At 35.8% G+C, this 15882-nt stretch overlaps 1 protein-coding gene across 1 annotated transcript in view; it reads left to right on the top strand.

Annotated features, from left to right (window-relative positions):
• Ralgps2 (Ral GEF with PH domain and SH3 binding motif 2) overlaps positions 1-15477 on the top strand; it is a 145170-nt gene extending 129693 nt beyond the window's left edge. The window contains exons 15-19 of the mRNA XM_027934890.2: positions 600-677; positions 2523-2628; positions 5915-6007; positions 13025-13130; positions 15350-15477. Of these exons, the coding sequence (XP_027790691.1) occupies positions 600-677; positions 2523-2628; positions 5915-6007; positions 13025-13130; positions 15350-15477 (511 nt within the window). The remainder of the gene's footprint in view (positions 1-599; positions 678-2522; positions 2629-5914; positions 6008-13024; positions 13131-15349) is intronic.
• Positions 15478-15882: the final 405 nt, after the last annotated feature.

The raw sequence follows: 15882 nt of genomic DNA, 5'->3' as shown, positions 1-15882 counted from the left end.
GCATTTGGGATAAACACTAGCTCATTCTTTTTTTGTCATTTATTGACTTTGTCAATTGATGTAGAATTAAAATAATAAGAATAATATATTTATTCTTAAGTTTGTCTCCTTTCTTTTTTTCTTTGATTTACTATCAAGAATAAAGAGGTTTTCCTATTAGTTTTAAGTTTGCAAGCCACATTGCTTTTAGGTGTCTTCATAGGGACCATGTAATAAATATGAATTATGTAAATAAATCTGGGCATCATATTTAAACTGAAATCCAAGAAGTAGAATAGAAATAAGGATTTATGGAACATTGTTCAGGTTTTTATATTATTTGGCTATTTTTAATTCTTTTGGCAGATTTGCAAAAGTGAATGTATATGTAAATGTATAATATGTATTTCTAGAGTCAGTAAATTGTTTTAAAAAATCATGCTGCCTACTTTAAAAAAGAAAGAGGAATAATCATATACTGTCCTCTTGCAAGATTTAGAAAGCCTTGCAAGTTTTAGAAAGCTGTATTACATGAACAAGCTATTATACTATTCTAGGTGTTGATGATTATGTGAATGAAAGTATATGTAATACATACAATTTATAATGGAATCCAACAGGAACAGATTATACCATTCTCTCGGCCCGGTGACAAGAGTGGCACGAAATGGCTATCGAAGCCACATGAAGGCCAGCAGGTACAATTCCCCTGTACCTAGGGGTCACAGAAATCCCCTCTGGTGTTGGTGATTGGCATACATGGGTGTGGTCTGACATTATTTCTGTTCTTTCTCAACTAATTGGTTTTCAAGCTAAACAAATTGCCCATGAAAACTTTCTTTTTAAGATTGAATGTAGAGATAAATTTAAACCATTCTTTCTGATCCACAGAGCTAATTGCTAAAACTTGCATCTTTATGTCACATTTTTCTAAATTGTTTCCCAGTTGATAACCTTTTAACTGCACAGGTCTTTATAATGCTACTAGCTATTGGATGAGCAATTAAAAAAATCTGCTTGTTATTCTTCAGCTGCAATCAAAATGTTTACTTTGCTAATAATTTTACATTTGATTTGTCTTTTTTAAGAATTTTTTTTTTCAGATAAACCACAGAACTTGAATTTAAACATGTCTGTTTCACTAAATACTATCTGTGTATTTCAACTCATATTCATTCAGTTCTTCATTTAGCTAAACTGGGCCTCTTTCTGCCCATATTAGCTATGGAAACAACTAAGGATGGGTCAGTGATTGGGATATGGGGGTGAGTTATGATAGGTAATCAACCAATTCAGAATACAGCAAGATAGCAAGCTTTAGGTCAATTCAATAGAATCTAATCTTCCTTGAATATAAGTACTCTAGCCGGAAGTTTCTGCTGGCTTCTAGGGTTTGTAAGTCACTTTGAAGACACCTAAATAATCATAAAGGAATAAACTGGGAAAACTTCTGTTTTCTTTGTTGTTGTAGTAATTCTGCATCTAATATCAAATCACCAATGACATTTTTATCAGTGTGTACATCTTAATTGATTCATGTAGAACTCAATTCTTTATATGTGGTATCTTGAATCAGTTGAAGAAAGATATTTAAATGTTGAATTATTTTGTGATCATTTTTAAAAAGATTTATGAAAAGGAAGTTTGGAGTTGGGGTTGTTCTTTTCTTGGAGAGCTGTTAGACCATAATCAAAAACCACTTATGCATTGGCAACATTTAAGTGTCATTAAAAGCCAGGTATTAAAAGCATATATCTGCAATCCCGGTGACTTGGGAGGCTGAGGTGAGAGGATTGCAAGTTTAACACCAGCCTGAGCAACTTAGCAAGACCATGTCTCAAAATATAAAAAAGAGGCTAGGGAAATATTTCAGTGGTAGAGCACCCTTGGATTCAAGCCCCAGTTGGATGGATGGATGGATGGATGGATGGACGGACGGACGGACAGACAGACAGACAGACAGACAGATAGATAGATAGATAGATAGATGTTCAAATGTATTGTAGAAACCATTTTTTAAATGTGATTTTTGCCTTTTTTTTTTTTTAGAATTAAGCATGAATCTTCTCTTTTTTTCCTTTTTTGAGCTTCTGCTCTTTTTAATTTTCAGTTTATATATTTAAAGACTTCTAACAAATAGAATCTTCATCTTTCTTACCAGGACTTAAAGTTTCTAATCAGGAAAATAAAATTACAACAGTGATGCAGTCAGTGTGGCATGATAAAAAGAAGAAAAAATCTTAAATTCTTAGTGTAATTTTTATTAAAGTGAATTCCTGCATTCTTTCTCAGTTATACTTGTTCAAATATGTAATAGTGTGTTTGTGTGTTTAGCCATCTGCTGACTTTAGTAACTTTATAATTAACTTTTGTGGCAGCTTATAAATTTTGGATTAATAAACCTTTAAAATTGTGTCATCTCGACTCTGAATAAAGCAGCAAAGTTTTAAATTAATAATAATTTTGTTTTATTTAAGTACCTAATAAATGACTACTATCGACAAAAACTCTTACTTGTTCTTTTTTTCATTTCATTATTACAGTTCTGCAGAGTCAGAAGATTTGGCAGTACATTTGTATCCAGGAGCTGTTACTATTCAAGGTGTTCTCAGGAGAAAAACTTTGTTAAAAGAAGGCAAAAAGCCTACAGTAAGATTTTATTATGTTATATTTTAACACATCTCTAAAAATGTGCAAATGCATAAGATGCTGAGAAGTACTAAATAGTTGAAAAAGAATCAAGTATGTAGTAGACTTGAAGTAAACTAAAATACACATTTTACCCACCATATTCCTCAACACCTGTCGTGCAGATTTCAGGTTAATTATGTTAATGGTGCTTAAATCAAGATACTACTGTACTTCTCTTTACCTTTTAGTGTATTCTTAAACAAAACTTACTTAGATAACTCTGAAAGTATATCATTAAGAAGTACTAGAGGGCTGGGGTTGTGGCTCAGTGGCAGAGCGCATGTCTTGCACATCTGAGGCACTGGGTACAATCCTCAGCACCACAAAAATAAATAAATAAAATAAAGATATTGTGTCCATGTATAACTAAAAAATATTTTTTTTTAAAAAAAGGAATAATACTAGAGTAATATGTTTAGGAAAATAGAAAATAATAACAACCCTAAAAAATGGAAATTGACCAATTTTATTTCATCAGTTTATTTGAATCTCTTTAATGCATTCTTGTTTTCTTACAAAATATGACTCAGATAGTAAATGTTTTCCAAACTATAACTATAGTGAGGGAAAAAAAGCTTAGTGGAACAAAGCTTTTCATCTATAGCAAAGAAGTTTATTCTTTCCTGACATCAGCATAGTGCTTGACGACAAAAAAGAGCTCTTTTTCTTTTCTCAAATAACATTATAGCGTATCTAATTTGCAATATAAAACCTTGGACATGTTGTCATATTTAAAAGCTTTTGAAAATATAAAGGTTTCTTAAAATATAAAAATGGTTTCCATCTAAATAATCTTATTTCACTGCTTATATCACAATAAACCAAGACACACAGAATCAGGAAGCTGCACTAGACCATCCAGTGAGTTCAGAATAGAGTGTCAGATTTGTAGCTTCAGGCACTCTTGCTCTTGTGCCAGAAGCTACAAGTAGGGCAATGAATGCCTCGTGGAGATTAGTTCCAGTAAGGAGAAACAGTGTAAGCCCTTAAAATAAGGCCATGGGATACAGAATGATGGTGTGGTAGGAGGGCATTTGGCCAAGATCTGTGGAGAAGGTGAGTAGCCTGGTGCAGTTAAACCTAGAGACAAGTAGGCCTGTGTGATTGATGCATTAAAAGTGCAGGAGATGGGGGGGGTGCTGGGGTTGTGGCTCAGTGGTAGAGCACTTTACTGGGTTCGATTCCCGGCACCACATAAAAATAAAAACAAATAAAATAAAGGTATTGTGTCCATGTACAACTAAAAAAAAGTAAATTAAATTTTTTTAAAAAGTGCAGGAGTGGGGCTGGGGCTGGATCCGGGGCTTAGTGGCAGACCGCTTGCCTGGCATGTGTGAGGCCCTGGGTTCCATCCTTAGCACCGCATATAAATAAATTTTTAAAAATTAAATAAAGGTACATCAACAACTAAAAAAATATATATTTAAAAAAGTGCAGGAAGTCAGGCCAGAGCTGTTTGGTGATGTTACATGGAAATGAAGGTGACTTCTGGATTTGGGACCTGATGAAGGTGGATGTTGGTAACATTTTTTCTATGAAGGGGCCAGCTAATTCTTGGCCAGGTTCCATTTGACATGTTTATTAAACATTCAAGTTGAACTGTCTGTTTAGCTTTAAAAAAGTACAGTTGATGAATTCTATAGAGGGATGGTGGCCAGAAATAGTAATTTGGAAGTCATTAGCATACAGATAATATTTGAGGTATGCAGCTAGATGAGAAGATTATCTAAGAAGAAAGTATCACTGAGGAAGAGAAAAAGCACTGAAAAGCTCTGTGGCATCAAAAGTCTATGATAGGAAGACTAAAGGAAAACAAAGAAACTCATCCCAGAAACCTGGCAGTTAAAGTACTTCAAGCAGGAAGAGTGGTCAGCTGAAAGGGACTGGATATACAGCCAGACCATGAAATTATAGGCATACTTGCTCTAGGAGATTGACTGTGATAAGGACAAAGCCTTTGGTAGGATGTCAGCAGCCAGTGACCCCAACAGCCTAAAAACCAAATGAAGTAGGAAATAGACGAATTAGAAGTAGGGACAGGGAACTAGACATGCCCTGTAATAAGTAATGCTGTGAAAGGAGCAAAGAAATTATGTGGGGTCAAGAGGGTGAAGGCCTGGGAGAAAGGAGGGACTTTTAAGGTAGAAATTCTGTTAAGACTCCTTTGTATGATGATGGTGGAGGGGGAGATGCAGTGGAGAGCAGCCTTATGGCAAAAGCAGACCTGAAAATGAGGCTAGTGAGAATCAAGGGCACAAGAAGAAAGCTGAGTTTGTCTTTACATAGAACCGGCTTAACAGTCTATTGTAGCAAGAACAAAGGCTGAATATAAGGATCTACAAAACAGGCGTAAGGAATTCACACTGGGAATGTGAGGTGGTTCTCACCTCCAGGAAGTGTGTCATGACATGGAGGGAGATTAGGGTTAAAATTTTGAGGAGAAGGTAAAGAGTATGTTGACTAGATTGGGAAAAGGAAAATACTATTTCCATTTGAGATTGGCAATCCTGATTTTATCACTTGGCATAATCATGTTATTTCTTCAATAATATTCAGCTACTATGATATGGTGCCAAGTACTTAAGTGGGTGGATTTGACTAGGGGTTAGGGTTTTATCAGGATAGAGGGGCTGTGGAATTAAAGTGCTGGTGGGAACTGGCTGTGGTGCTAGACCATGGAATTATAGCCTGCATGAAGAAAGGGGGGAGGACGTGTGGCAGCAAGGAGGCAGTGGCAGTATGAGACAGGATTCTTGACGAGATCAAGAATTAACTGATGGCTGGGAATGGAGCTTAGTTGTAGAGCACTTGCCTGGCATGCACAAAGACCTGGGTTCAATCCCCAGTACCATCAAAAAAAAAAAAAGAAGAAGAATTTAAGAAAACATGAATGAGAGTTATAGAGTATATGAGCTGAAAGTGATAGAATTATTTGAGATAATGATTTCAGAACTGCTACCACTCAACTCTGAGGCGAGGACTATGTGGTTGAGTAAAGAGTGGATCATGGGCACTAAGGAAAGTAAAGAAACTGAGAAGTCATAATATTTTTTTTTTTTTCGAGAGAGAATTTTAATATTTATTTTTTAGTTTTCGGCGGACACAACATTTTTGTTTGTATGTGGTGCTGAGGATCAAACCCGGGCCGCACGCATGCCAGGCGAGCGCGCTACCGCTTGAGCCACATCCCCAGCCCAAGAAGTCATAATACATTAATAGTATATTCGTGTGTTATTCTCTCTAGGTAGCATCTTGGACAAAATACTGGGCGGCCTTGTGTGGAACACAACTTTTTTACTATGCTGCCAAATCTCTGAAGGCTACAGAAAGAAAACATGTGAGTATTCTTCTAAATTTTTAGCATTGTTTTATAGACCTTTTTGTGATTATAAAGAAAATAGACCTAAAAAGTTGCAAGAATTTTTTGTTCTAACCCAGAAGTTCTTACACTTACTTCTGGTGTGAGTACTGTAATGGAATTATTTTTCCTTACAGCATACCAAGGGAACATCTTGGAATAACCTCTCTTGGGTGTAGTGTCTTTTTTGAATACCATTTTTCCATTGCAAGTATCAAAACTGCACATTACGAGTATCTATCTTGGCATGAAAGCTTACTTACCTCTGAGATTGTGGTTTAGTTGTAGTCTCATTTCCTCGAGTAAAATGTGAAAATCTAGGACCAACATCTGAAGTTCTTTCCATCTCAATCTTGAATACAGTGGTCTAAGTTCTGTTCTCCTGTGCTCCATGTCACTTGACAGAAGCTCCTCTGTGCTCTCTTCTCAGGGTAGAATCTCCCTATAAATCCCTTTTGTATGCTGTTTTGTGTTTATATGCCAATGATACAGTCTTTGAAAGGGAGACAGTTTCTCATGTTACATAAATAAAGTCCCTTTGAGAGAAGTTTTATTTCTAAATCATGTGTTTTGGGAAGGGGAAATTGTTTTACCCTACCAAGGAAAGGCAAGCCACTAAAGAAAACTTAAATATTTTTTCTACTTAATAATTTCACAAATGATACTATATGAATCGGAGGTGTTCTTCTTTATCCTCACAGTTTTAGCCCTTAATCAAACCAAAAGTATAGAAAAGGGCAATTTGGGTTTAAATGGATGTAGGAGGTGCTATGAGATTGCATTGCCTTCCTTATCATGCATTCCCACTAACATGCCGCTTTCCTAAGTTTCATGTCTTGCTTTTCTTAAGGGTGTTATAATTTATGTTTCCGTAAATAACACATTGTGGGGGCTATGTGTGTGTTTTGTTGTTGGTGATGGTCATTGAACCTGAGACCTGGGGCAAGCTAAGCTCATGCTCTACCATTGGGCCACACCACCAGCTCCTAGAATCAGATAGTCTTAAGCAGTGTGGCTTTTTGCTTACTATTCTAGTGGTTCAGGTAGCTCTTTTTTTTTCCCCCCCTAATAGAGAGGTTTTTAAAAATATTTTTTTAGTTGTCAATGGACCTTTATTTTATTTATCTATTTGCAGTGCTGAGGATCTAACCTAGTGCTTCAATACTAGGCAAGTGCTCTACCACTGAGCCACAACCCCAGCCCTTCAGATAGTTCTTGCATTGAGATAAAGGACTGAGTGAGTGATCATCGAGATCCATTCTGTGAATATACTTTGTATTCTGACTGTTCTGAATGGTCAAATGTAGTTTACAAATGAAAGCATATTCTTTATAAAAGGAGTTTTTAATAGAATGGTGTTCATTGTCGGTAATAATATAAGTGATCCTAGCATACCCTACAAAGTCACACTGATTAGTTTCATTAGCACATTTTGCAGAGTGATTGTCTCTAATTAGTACTCTGAATACAGAGGGAGAAAAAAGGTTGTAGTTAAATTGTGCCGTTTGTCTTCAGATATAGAGCAGGTAGCACTTTGAGATACTCATTGGTTAAATTTCAATTGGTTGACAACTTTAAAGAAGTAGGTTTTCAAAAATAAAGTGGGGTTTTGTTTTGTTTTCCTTAGGTTTAATCAGAGCTAAATTATAGAAGTTATAACTGAATTTGTCATATAGTGCATCTGCTAAGCATTGCTTTCTGTTTGGCCTTGCCACTTAATACATACTAATATATACTAATCCATTATTATAGTTTGAAGTTAATTACATGAGATTTCTTTTTTTTTAATTTTTTTTTTTTAGTTGTAGATGGACACAGTATCTTTGTTTTATTTGTATATTTTTGTATGTGGTGCTGAGGATTGAACCCAGTGCTTCACGCATGTGAGGCAAGCGCTCAGCCACTGAGCTAGAACCCCAGCCCCTACATGAGATTTCTAATAAATGATGCATATGAAATAATTTAGAAGATGGCAGATTGTAAGAAAATAAAACTGAGTACCCAGAAAATAGACTGAATTCCTTACCTTTTCAGATTTAAGCTATTCAAAACAGGATAGAAGGCATAGAGACAGGTCTGCATCTATATTCAGTATTAATTTGGGGATTAGGAGTGATATGGCACAGAACTAAAAACAATGAAGGAAAAAACAGTTTTGAACTAATTTCAAACAAAATTAAAACACAAACTGAATGAAAATATCTGCTATAGATAAGCAACAGATAAAATCTTTATTATATATAGCACCACTATATTATATTCTTGCCAAAATATTTAACCTGAATTTTATGAGGAAGCAATCAAATTTAGGCTGTGGGACATTGTATGAGACAGCCAGCCTGGTTTCTTTTTTGTTTTATTATTCTAATTTTTTATACATGACAGCAGAATGCATTTCATTTCATATTACACATGTAGAGCACAATTTTTCATTTCTCTGCTTGTACACAAAGTAGAGTCGCACCATTTGTATCTTCATAGATGTACTTAGGATAATGATGTCCATCTCATTCCACCATCTTTCCTACCCCCATGTCCCCTCTCTTCTCCTCTCTCCCCTTTGTCCTATCCAATGTTCCTCCATTCCTCCCATGCCCGCCCCCCACAACCCCCATAATGGATCAGCATCCACATATCAGAGAAACCATTCAGCCTTTGGTTTTTTGGGATTGGCTTACTTCAATTAGCATGATATTCTCCAACTCCATCCATTTACCTGCAAATTCCATGATTTTATTCTCTTTTAATGCTGAGTATAGATACCACAGTTTACCCATTTATTTATTTATCTATTGAAGAGCATCTAGGTTGATTCCACAGTTTAGCTATTGTGAATTGTGCTGCTATAAACATTGATGTGACTGCATCACTGTAGTATGATGATTTTTAAGCCCTTTGGGTATAAACCAAGGAGTGGGATAGCTGGATCAAATAAATGGTGATTCCATTCCAAGTTTTCCAAGGAATCTCTATACTGCTTTCCAGATTGGTTGCACCAGTTTGCAGTCCAGCAATGAATGAAAGCAAAGAGTGTGATCTTTTCCCCACAACCTCACCAACACTTCTTATTGTTTGTATTCTTAATAGCTGCCATTCTGACTGGAATGATATGAAATCTTAGAGTAGTTTTGATTTGCATTTCTCTAATTGCTAGAGATGTTGAACATTTTTTCATATATTTGTTGATCGAATGTATATCTTCTTCTGAAAAGTCTCTGTTCGGCTCCTTAGCCCATTTATTGATTGGGTTATTTGGGTTTTGTGTTTTGTTTTGTTTTTTGTTCGTTTGTTTGGGTTTTTTTGTTTTGTTTTTGGTGTTAAGTTTTTGAGTTCTTTATGTATACTAGAGATTAGTACTCTGTCTGATGTGCGTGTGGTAAAAATTTGTTCCCATTCTGTAGGCTCTTTCTTTGCCTCATTGATGGTTTCTTTTGCTGAGAAGAATCCTTTTAGTTTGAGTCCATCCCATTTATTAATTCTTGATTTTATTTCTTGCGCTTTAGAACTCTTATTAAAGAAGTCAGGCCCTAATCTGATGTGATGAGGATTTGGACCTACTTTTTCCTCTGTTAGGCACAGGGTCTTGGTCTAATTCCTAGGTCCTTGATCTACTTTAAGATGGATTTTGTGCATGGTGAGAGATAGGGGTTTAGTTTCATTTTGCTGCATATGGGTTTCCAGTTTTCCCAGCACCATTTGTTGAAGACGCTATCTTTTCTTCAATATATGTTTTTGGCCCCTGTGTCTACTATGAGATAACTATATTTATATGGGTTTGTCTCTGTGTCCTCTCTTCTTTACCATTGTTCTACAAGTCTATTTTGGTGCCAATATCATGTCATTTTTGTTACTGTAGCACTGTAGTGTAGTTTAAGGTCTGGTATAGGGATGCCACCTGTTTCACTCTTCTTGCTAAGGATTGCTTTAGCTATTCTGGATCTCTTATTTTTCCAGATGAATTTCATGACTGCTTTTTCTATTTTTATGAGTCATGTCATTGGGATTTTGATTGAAATTGAATTAAATCTGTATAGTGGTTTTGGTAGCAATCAAATTCAGGTTGTAGGACATTGTATGAGACAGCCAGCCTGGATTCTTTTAAAAAAAAAAAAAAAAAGGCAGGTAGAGGAGATGTTAGGGGACAGTCATTCTAGATCAAAAGATACTTGACAGCTAATTGTAGTGTATGTGGTTCTGGTTGAATCCTGGAGTTAAATCCTTTCTCTAAAATACAATTTTTTGTCAATGGGGATCAGAGAAAGTTTGGGAAGAATGTGTGGAAAGAAAGAAGGGACTCTATTTTTTAATGTTTATAAATGAAAGCATACTCATGTAAAAATAGTTTTTAGTGGAAGTGTATTTATTATTAAGAAAATTCATAGATATGTTTGAACCTATCACTACATGGTAGTGAGTGAAAAAATATTGTTTGGTTAAATTTTTAAAATCAAATCTGCACTTGAAAAAACATATTCCATGACTGATTAAGAATAAAACAGAAACATGTCAAAGGGAAATATAAGATGAAATACAGATAGGTAACATATAGGAAAAAAATAATCAACCTTACTAGTTAACAAAAATAACAGAAAGACACTTTTTTTGATAATATTGCATTGTCCATAGAGTAGGGAAACATGTACTATGATTCATGGTTATCAGAAACTTAAATTGATATTGTTATGGTGAGATCAATAAAAGAACCATTACAGATGAGTACAAACCACAAGTCAAAGTATAAACAAACTCCCATTGGTATATTAAAAACCAGCAGCAAAAATAACACAAAAAAGTAAATGCATAGAAAAAAGATCTGGGGTGTCTCACCCCAAATGATGATGAATCCTGGGAGCAAAATAGGATTCAGCTGGGGGTCAAAGGCCATTGCACTGTATTTATAGATTGATCCCTCTATATTGAGGGGCTTATTGCAGAGATTTTTGAGAGGTAAGAAAAGAATATTAGAAACCATATTATCACCCAGCACCATGGCCCATGCCTATAATCCCAGCAACTTCACCATGGCCCATGCCTATAATCCCAGCAACTTCACCATGGCCCATGCCTATAATCCCAGCAACTTCACCATGACCCATGCCTATAATCCCAGCAATTTAGGAGGCTAAGGCAGGAGGATCACAAGTTCAAGGCCAGCTTCAGTGATTTAGAGAGGCCCTTAGCAATATAGACCCTGTCTTAAAATTAAAAAATAAGAAGGATTGGGGATATAACTCAGTGATAAAGCACCCCTGGATTCAATCCTTAGTACTGAAAAAAGAAAGAGGAAAAAAATCATACTGTCTACTTTAAAATAAATTATGAGTCTCAAGTCAGCTGTTCTTTGGTATTGCTAATTTCATTCCTCATAATATTAAAGCTTATTTCTTTAGCTTTTTTTTTAAGTAACTATATTGTTACAAATGTGCTATGTTCAGTCCTTTTTCCCATTTCTTTTCATTGTGAAACATGCATACTACAAAGTAGATAGGTACATACATATTTTAAAGCAAAGTAAATAAAATAAACATGTATTCAAGTTCTACCCAGCCTAAGGATCAGAACTTACCAGACTATCAAAGCCTCCCCAGATTAGCATCCTCTTCCTTTCCCATCAGCTGTCCCCACAGCCCATCACTGTCCTGAATTTCATGTTCCTCATTGCCTTGTTTTTCCTTAGAGATTTATATTTGCTTCCTCACACAATACTTAGTTTTATTTTTTAATTGTACCTGAATGGGTCACATACACATTCTTAAGCACAAGCTTTTTTGTCTGTTTGTTGAGATTCATTGTTGTTGATGCATATAGTTGTCCTTTAATCCTTTTCACAACTGAATAGTCTTCCATTTTATGAGTCTGTCTTGATTTATTGATATCACTCTATTATTAGTGAATATTTGAATGACTTCCATTTCTTTACTATTTCTAACTGTTACTGTGAATATTTTTTTTGCACAGGTTCTCTGGGTTATGTATCTGCGGGATGCAAATATTACTTTACAAGAATATACCAAATTAAGAGTCACAGTCACCAGTAGTAGAATGAAGTTCATATCTTCACCATACTTCTTATTGTTAGGCTCTTTAATCTTGACTAGTCCAGTATGGATAAAATGTTGCCTGATCATTTTAATTTGTATGCCCCTATATACTTAACAGTGTTTATTGGTCATCCATGTTTCTTGTTCTGTGAAATGCCTGGATAAATCTTTTACTTACTTTAATTGATAAAAGTTCTTTATATTTCCCAGATGCAAATCTGTTAGCAGTTATTTGTTATAAATACCTTGTTCCAATTTGTTTAACTTATTTTTTTACTCTCTTTATACAGTATTTTTTTTTAATTTTTTTTAGTTGTTAATGGATCTTTATTTTATTTATATGTGGTGCTGAGAATCGAACCCAGTGCCTCACACATACTAAGCAAGCACTCTCCTACTGAGCTAAGGCCCCAACCCTATGTGTTATCTTTTAGCAGCCTTTTTACACACTGCTAGAGTCAATATGCCAATATTCTAGCGTTTTTGGTTTTTGGGGTTTTTTTGTTGTTGTTGTTTGTTTGTTTGCATTTATGTTCATGAATGAGATTATCCTTTAACTCGGGCAAGTCATGCTCTGAGGGAATGGAAAATAAAACTGAAGCTAGGAAGGTCTGAAAAGAAGTAGGCTGTCTGAAGAGGGCGTGCCTACATGCAGCCTACTATGAAAAGGCCCAAGCTGACCTGGACCAGCAGGAAATTGCAATTTTTTTTTTTTTAAGCTGTAGATGGACACAGTACCTTTACTTATTTATTTTTATGTGGTGCTGAGGATCAAACTCAGTGCCTCACATGTGCTAGGCAGGTGCTCTATCACTGAGCCACAACCCCAGCCCAGGAAGTCACAAATCTGACCTCTCATTAGGAGCAACTGAAAATACACTCTCTCTTAACTTTTGCTCACTGTCTTTCCCCTAATTATTACTAATTGTTTTTACTAATTATCTTTTTGTCTCAGTTCAAATCAACATCAAATAAGACCGTCTCTGTGGTGGGATGGATGGTGATGATGGCTGATGACCCAGAACATCCAGACCTCTTCCTGCTGACAGACTCTGAGAAAGGTGAACTGTTAGCATGACTAGTGTTGAAGATGCTGTGTGTACCTAACTTGAGGAGCTAAAACTGGTTTAATGTTGAGTGTTCCATTCAACAGGGAACGTGATGGTGTGGCTTTTATCTACTAGGAAGTATTTTTGTCACATAATGTGTTTTAATGAACCCAATATTTTTAGAGCTTATTTTCTCCACTACATAAGCATAAACATTAAAGCCCAAGTAATCCCTAAAGGGATAACCAGGGAGGGAGGGAGGGCATCTGAGGATATCAGCCCCTGTTACTTTAAAATGTCAGCGATTGCCCTGCAGGCAATGCTCCCCTGCCAAGCCCTCCAGTAGGAGGTTGTTCTCAAGTTCTGAAAGTGACAAAGTTTTTCTTTAAAAACTCTTTATTTCATTATTTTAAATTAATTTGTAGGCTCAAATCCCTTGCCAGTTAAGATACTTTATAAAACAGAGACATTTGTGAATACAACAATCGACTATTAACCATTGGATGTCATAAAATGGAAGAGGTAAAAATGTGTTGGGTTTTGTTTTGTCTTGTTTTTTGGTTTTTTTTTTTTGTTGTTTTTTTTTTTGAGAGATAGTCTCCCTAAATTACCCAGGCTGGCCTGGAGCTAACATTCCTCCCACTTCAGCGTCTGGAGTAGCTGAGATTAAAGGCACAAGCTCTTGTGTCTGGCAGAGGAGAAAAAGTGTGTAGATCACTCCATACCTCCTGGCTCTTCCTGCCCCTTCAGTGAATGCCACAGGGTCCATGGGAGACTCCTTCCCTGGTTGCTGCTCTTCCCTAATAATGGCCACCATTATTAGTCCACAAGCACCCCAGAGGAGGCCAGAAGAGAGATACTCGCCACATCTGCCAAAACCATCCACTCCAGCAATTCACAACTGAACTCATTAACTTCTGTTGACTTTACAACTGTATCTTGACCTGCATTTATTTAGTTGGTATTTTGTATCAACAGAAATTCTGTTTTTTGGATGCTATAGTTTTAAGTAAAAAATTAAATCTGTATTTAGATGCAGAAAAAAATAATCATAGCAAAATGTCTTGTTTTGAGGGAAATAGATTGATTTACACAATAAGCACTCCCTAGTCAACATTCTCAATTAAAAGCCCCAGCCCCACAAAATCGCAAAGGCATTATTTATAAAATTACATTTTAGAGTAAAATCATTGAATTTTGCTAAGAAATTCTTTGTTTTCCTTAGCATAATATAGCCAAGGTTTTCATAATGTTTGTACTGGGGATTGGGGTTGGGGTATAAATTGTAGCTGTGACCAGCTTAATTGTAGATGTGTTCTGTTCTATTGACCTTAAGTCTGTATCTGAATTCAGTAATCAAAACAGTGTTATCTGACCTAGTAAACATTGGGTGAAGAAGCAGTTGCTTCTGAAAGTGAAAACTTTTAAGTGTTAAAATCTCAAAGGAAAGCTGGATAATATTTAAATCTAGTCAGGCTCCTCAATCACTGAAGGCAGATATAAAGAAAAGTATACTTCAGAAGAATTGTGAAATAAGAACTTACATCAGTGAGAAAAGTAAGCAAAGCTCAACTCAGAGCAGCCTTTAATACATGTATCTTTCTCATTTTATTCTTTACTCATCTTAATATATATAGCCATATAAATACCCTTAGTGTGTCAGCCTTGATTAGTCAGCATAGGAACTCCTGAATACACGCCACACAATGATTTCCAATTTCATAAAAGAGAAAAAAGACATCTTAGACATTTCCAGTGAGCCCCCAGCCGAACTCTCCAGTTCTGCAGTGATCCTGATAAATGACTGGTTGACTCAAGGCTGAAAGCTGAGCCCATGTTGATGCTACCTGATTAATCCTTAATCATGTTGAATAGCTAATGTTTATGTATTTTTAAACAACACAGGTTGAAGCCCTTTGGCTGCAAAAACTTATTAACATCTAATTTTAGATCATCTATCCACAGAGACAAACCTGGAGAAGCCATCTTTATGTATATATTATTTTAAAGATCATTTATAAGCTGTAAAACAGTGACTTTCTGAATATAGGATAGCATTTGGATGGGTTACACAGAGAACTATTCTTTTTATTTGTAGTAGGAGACTAGGTATTAAATGAATAGGATCCTGAAACAGAACTCTAGTGATGTTTAATTCACTCTTTAATATCTGGAAGAGTTACTATGTGGTAAAATCCTTATCGCTTTCTTCTTGTTTTTGGTAATTATAGGGAATTCATACAAGTTTCAAGCTGGCAGTAGAATGAATGCAATGCTGTGGTTTAAGCATCTGAGTGCAGCCTGCCAAAGTAACAAACAACAGGTGAGTTTTTTTCTTAATTGTCAGAACAGTTTGTAACTTGGGAACATAAAAAGAGGTCCAGTCGGGCATGGTGGTGCACACCTGTAATCCCAGCTGCTTGGGAGTCTGAAGCAGGAGGATCAAGGTCAGTCTCAGCAACTTAACAAGACCCTGTCTCAAAATAAAATATATAAAGGGTTGGGATACAGATTGGTGGTCAAGTACCCCTGGGTTCAGTTCCCAGTGCCTAAATAAATAAAGTTCCCAAAAGAAGTAGACTTGTTTTCTTAATGAACTGGGAAAATGGTGGTGTTTTTATTCTTGTTAGTAATAGTCAACAAAACGTGAAGTTTACACTTTAGTCAGGAGCTAGATAATAAACAAGTAAACAAAAAGCAAAATTCCAATTCATAAGAACTATGTAATAGAATTGTGTGAAATAGAGAGTAGAGACAGCTTCAG

The sequence above is a fragment of the Marmota flaviventris genome, chromosome 12 (genome assembly GCF_047511675.1).
Source record: "Marmota flaviventris isolate mMarFla1 chromosome 12, mMarFla1.hap1, whole genome shotgun sequence".
In the NCBI taxonomy this organism is placed as follows: domain Eukaryota; kingdom Metazoa; phylum Chordata; class Mammalia; order Rodentia; family Sciuridae; genus Marmota; species Marmota flaviventris.
The sequence above is the reverse complement of the archived record's forward strand: the minus strand, read 5'-3'. Positions and strand labels throughout refer to the sequence as shown.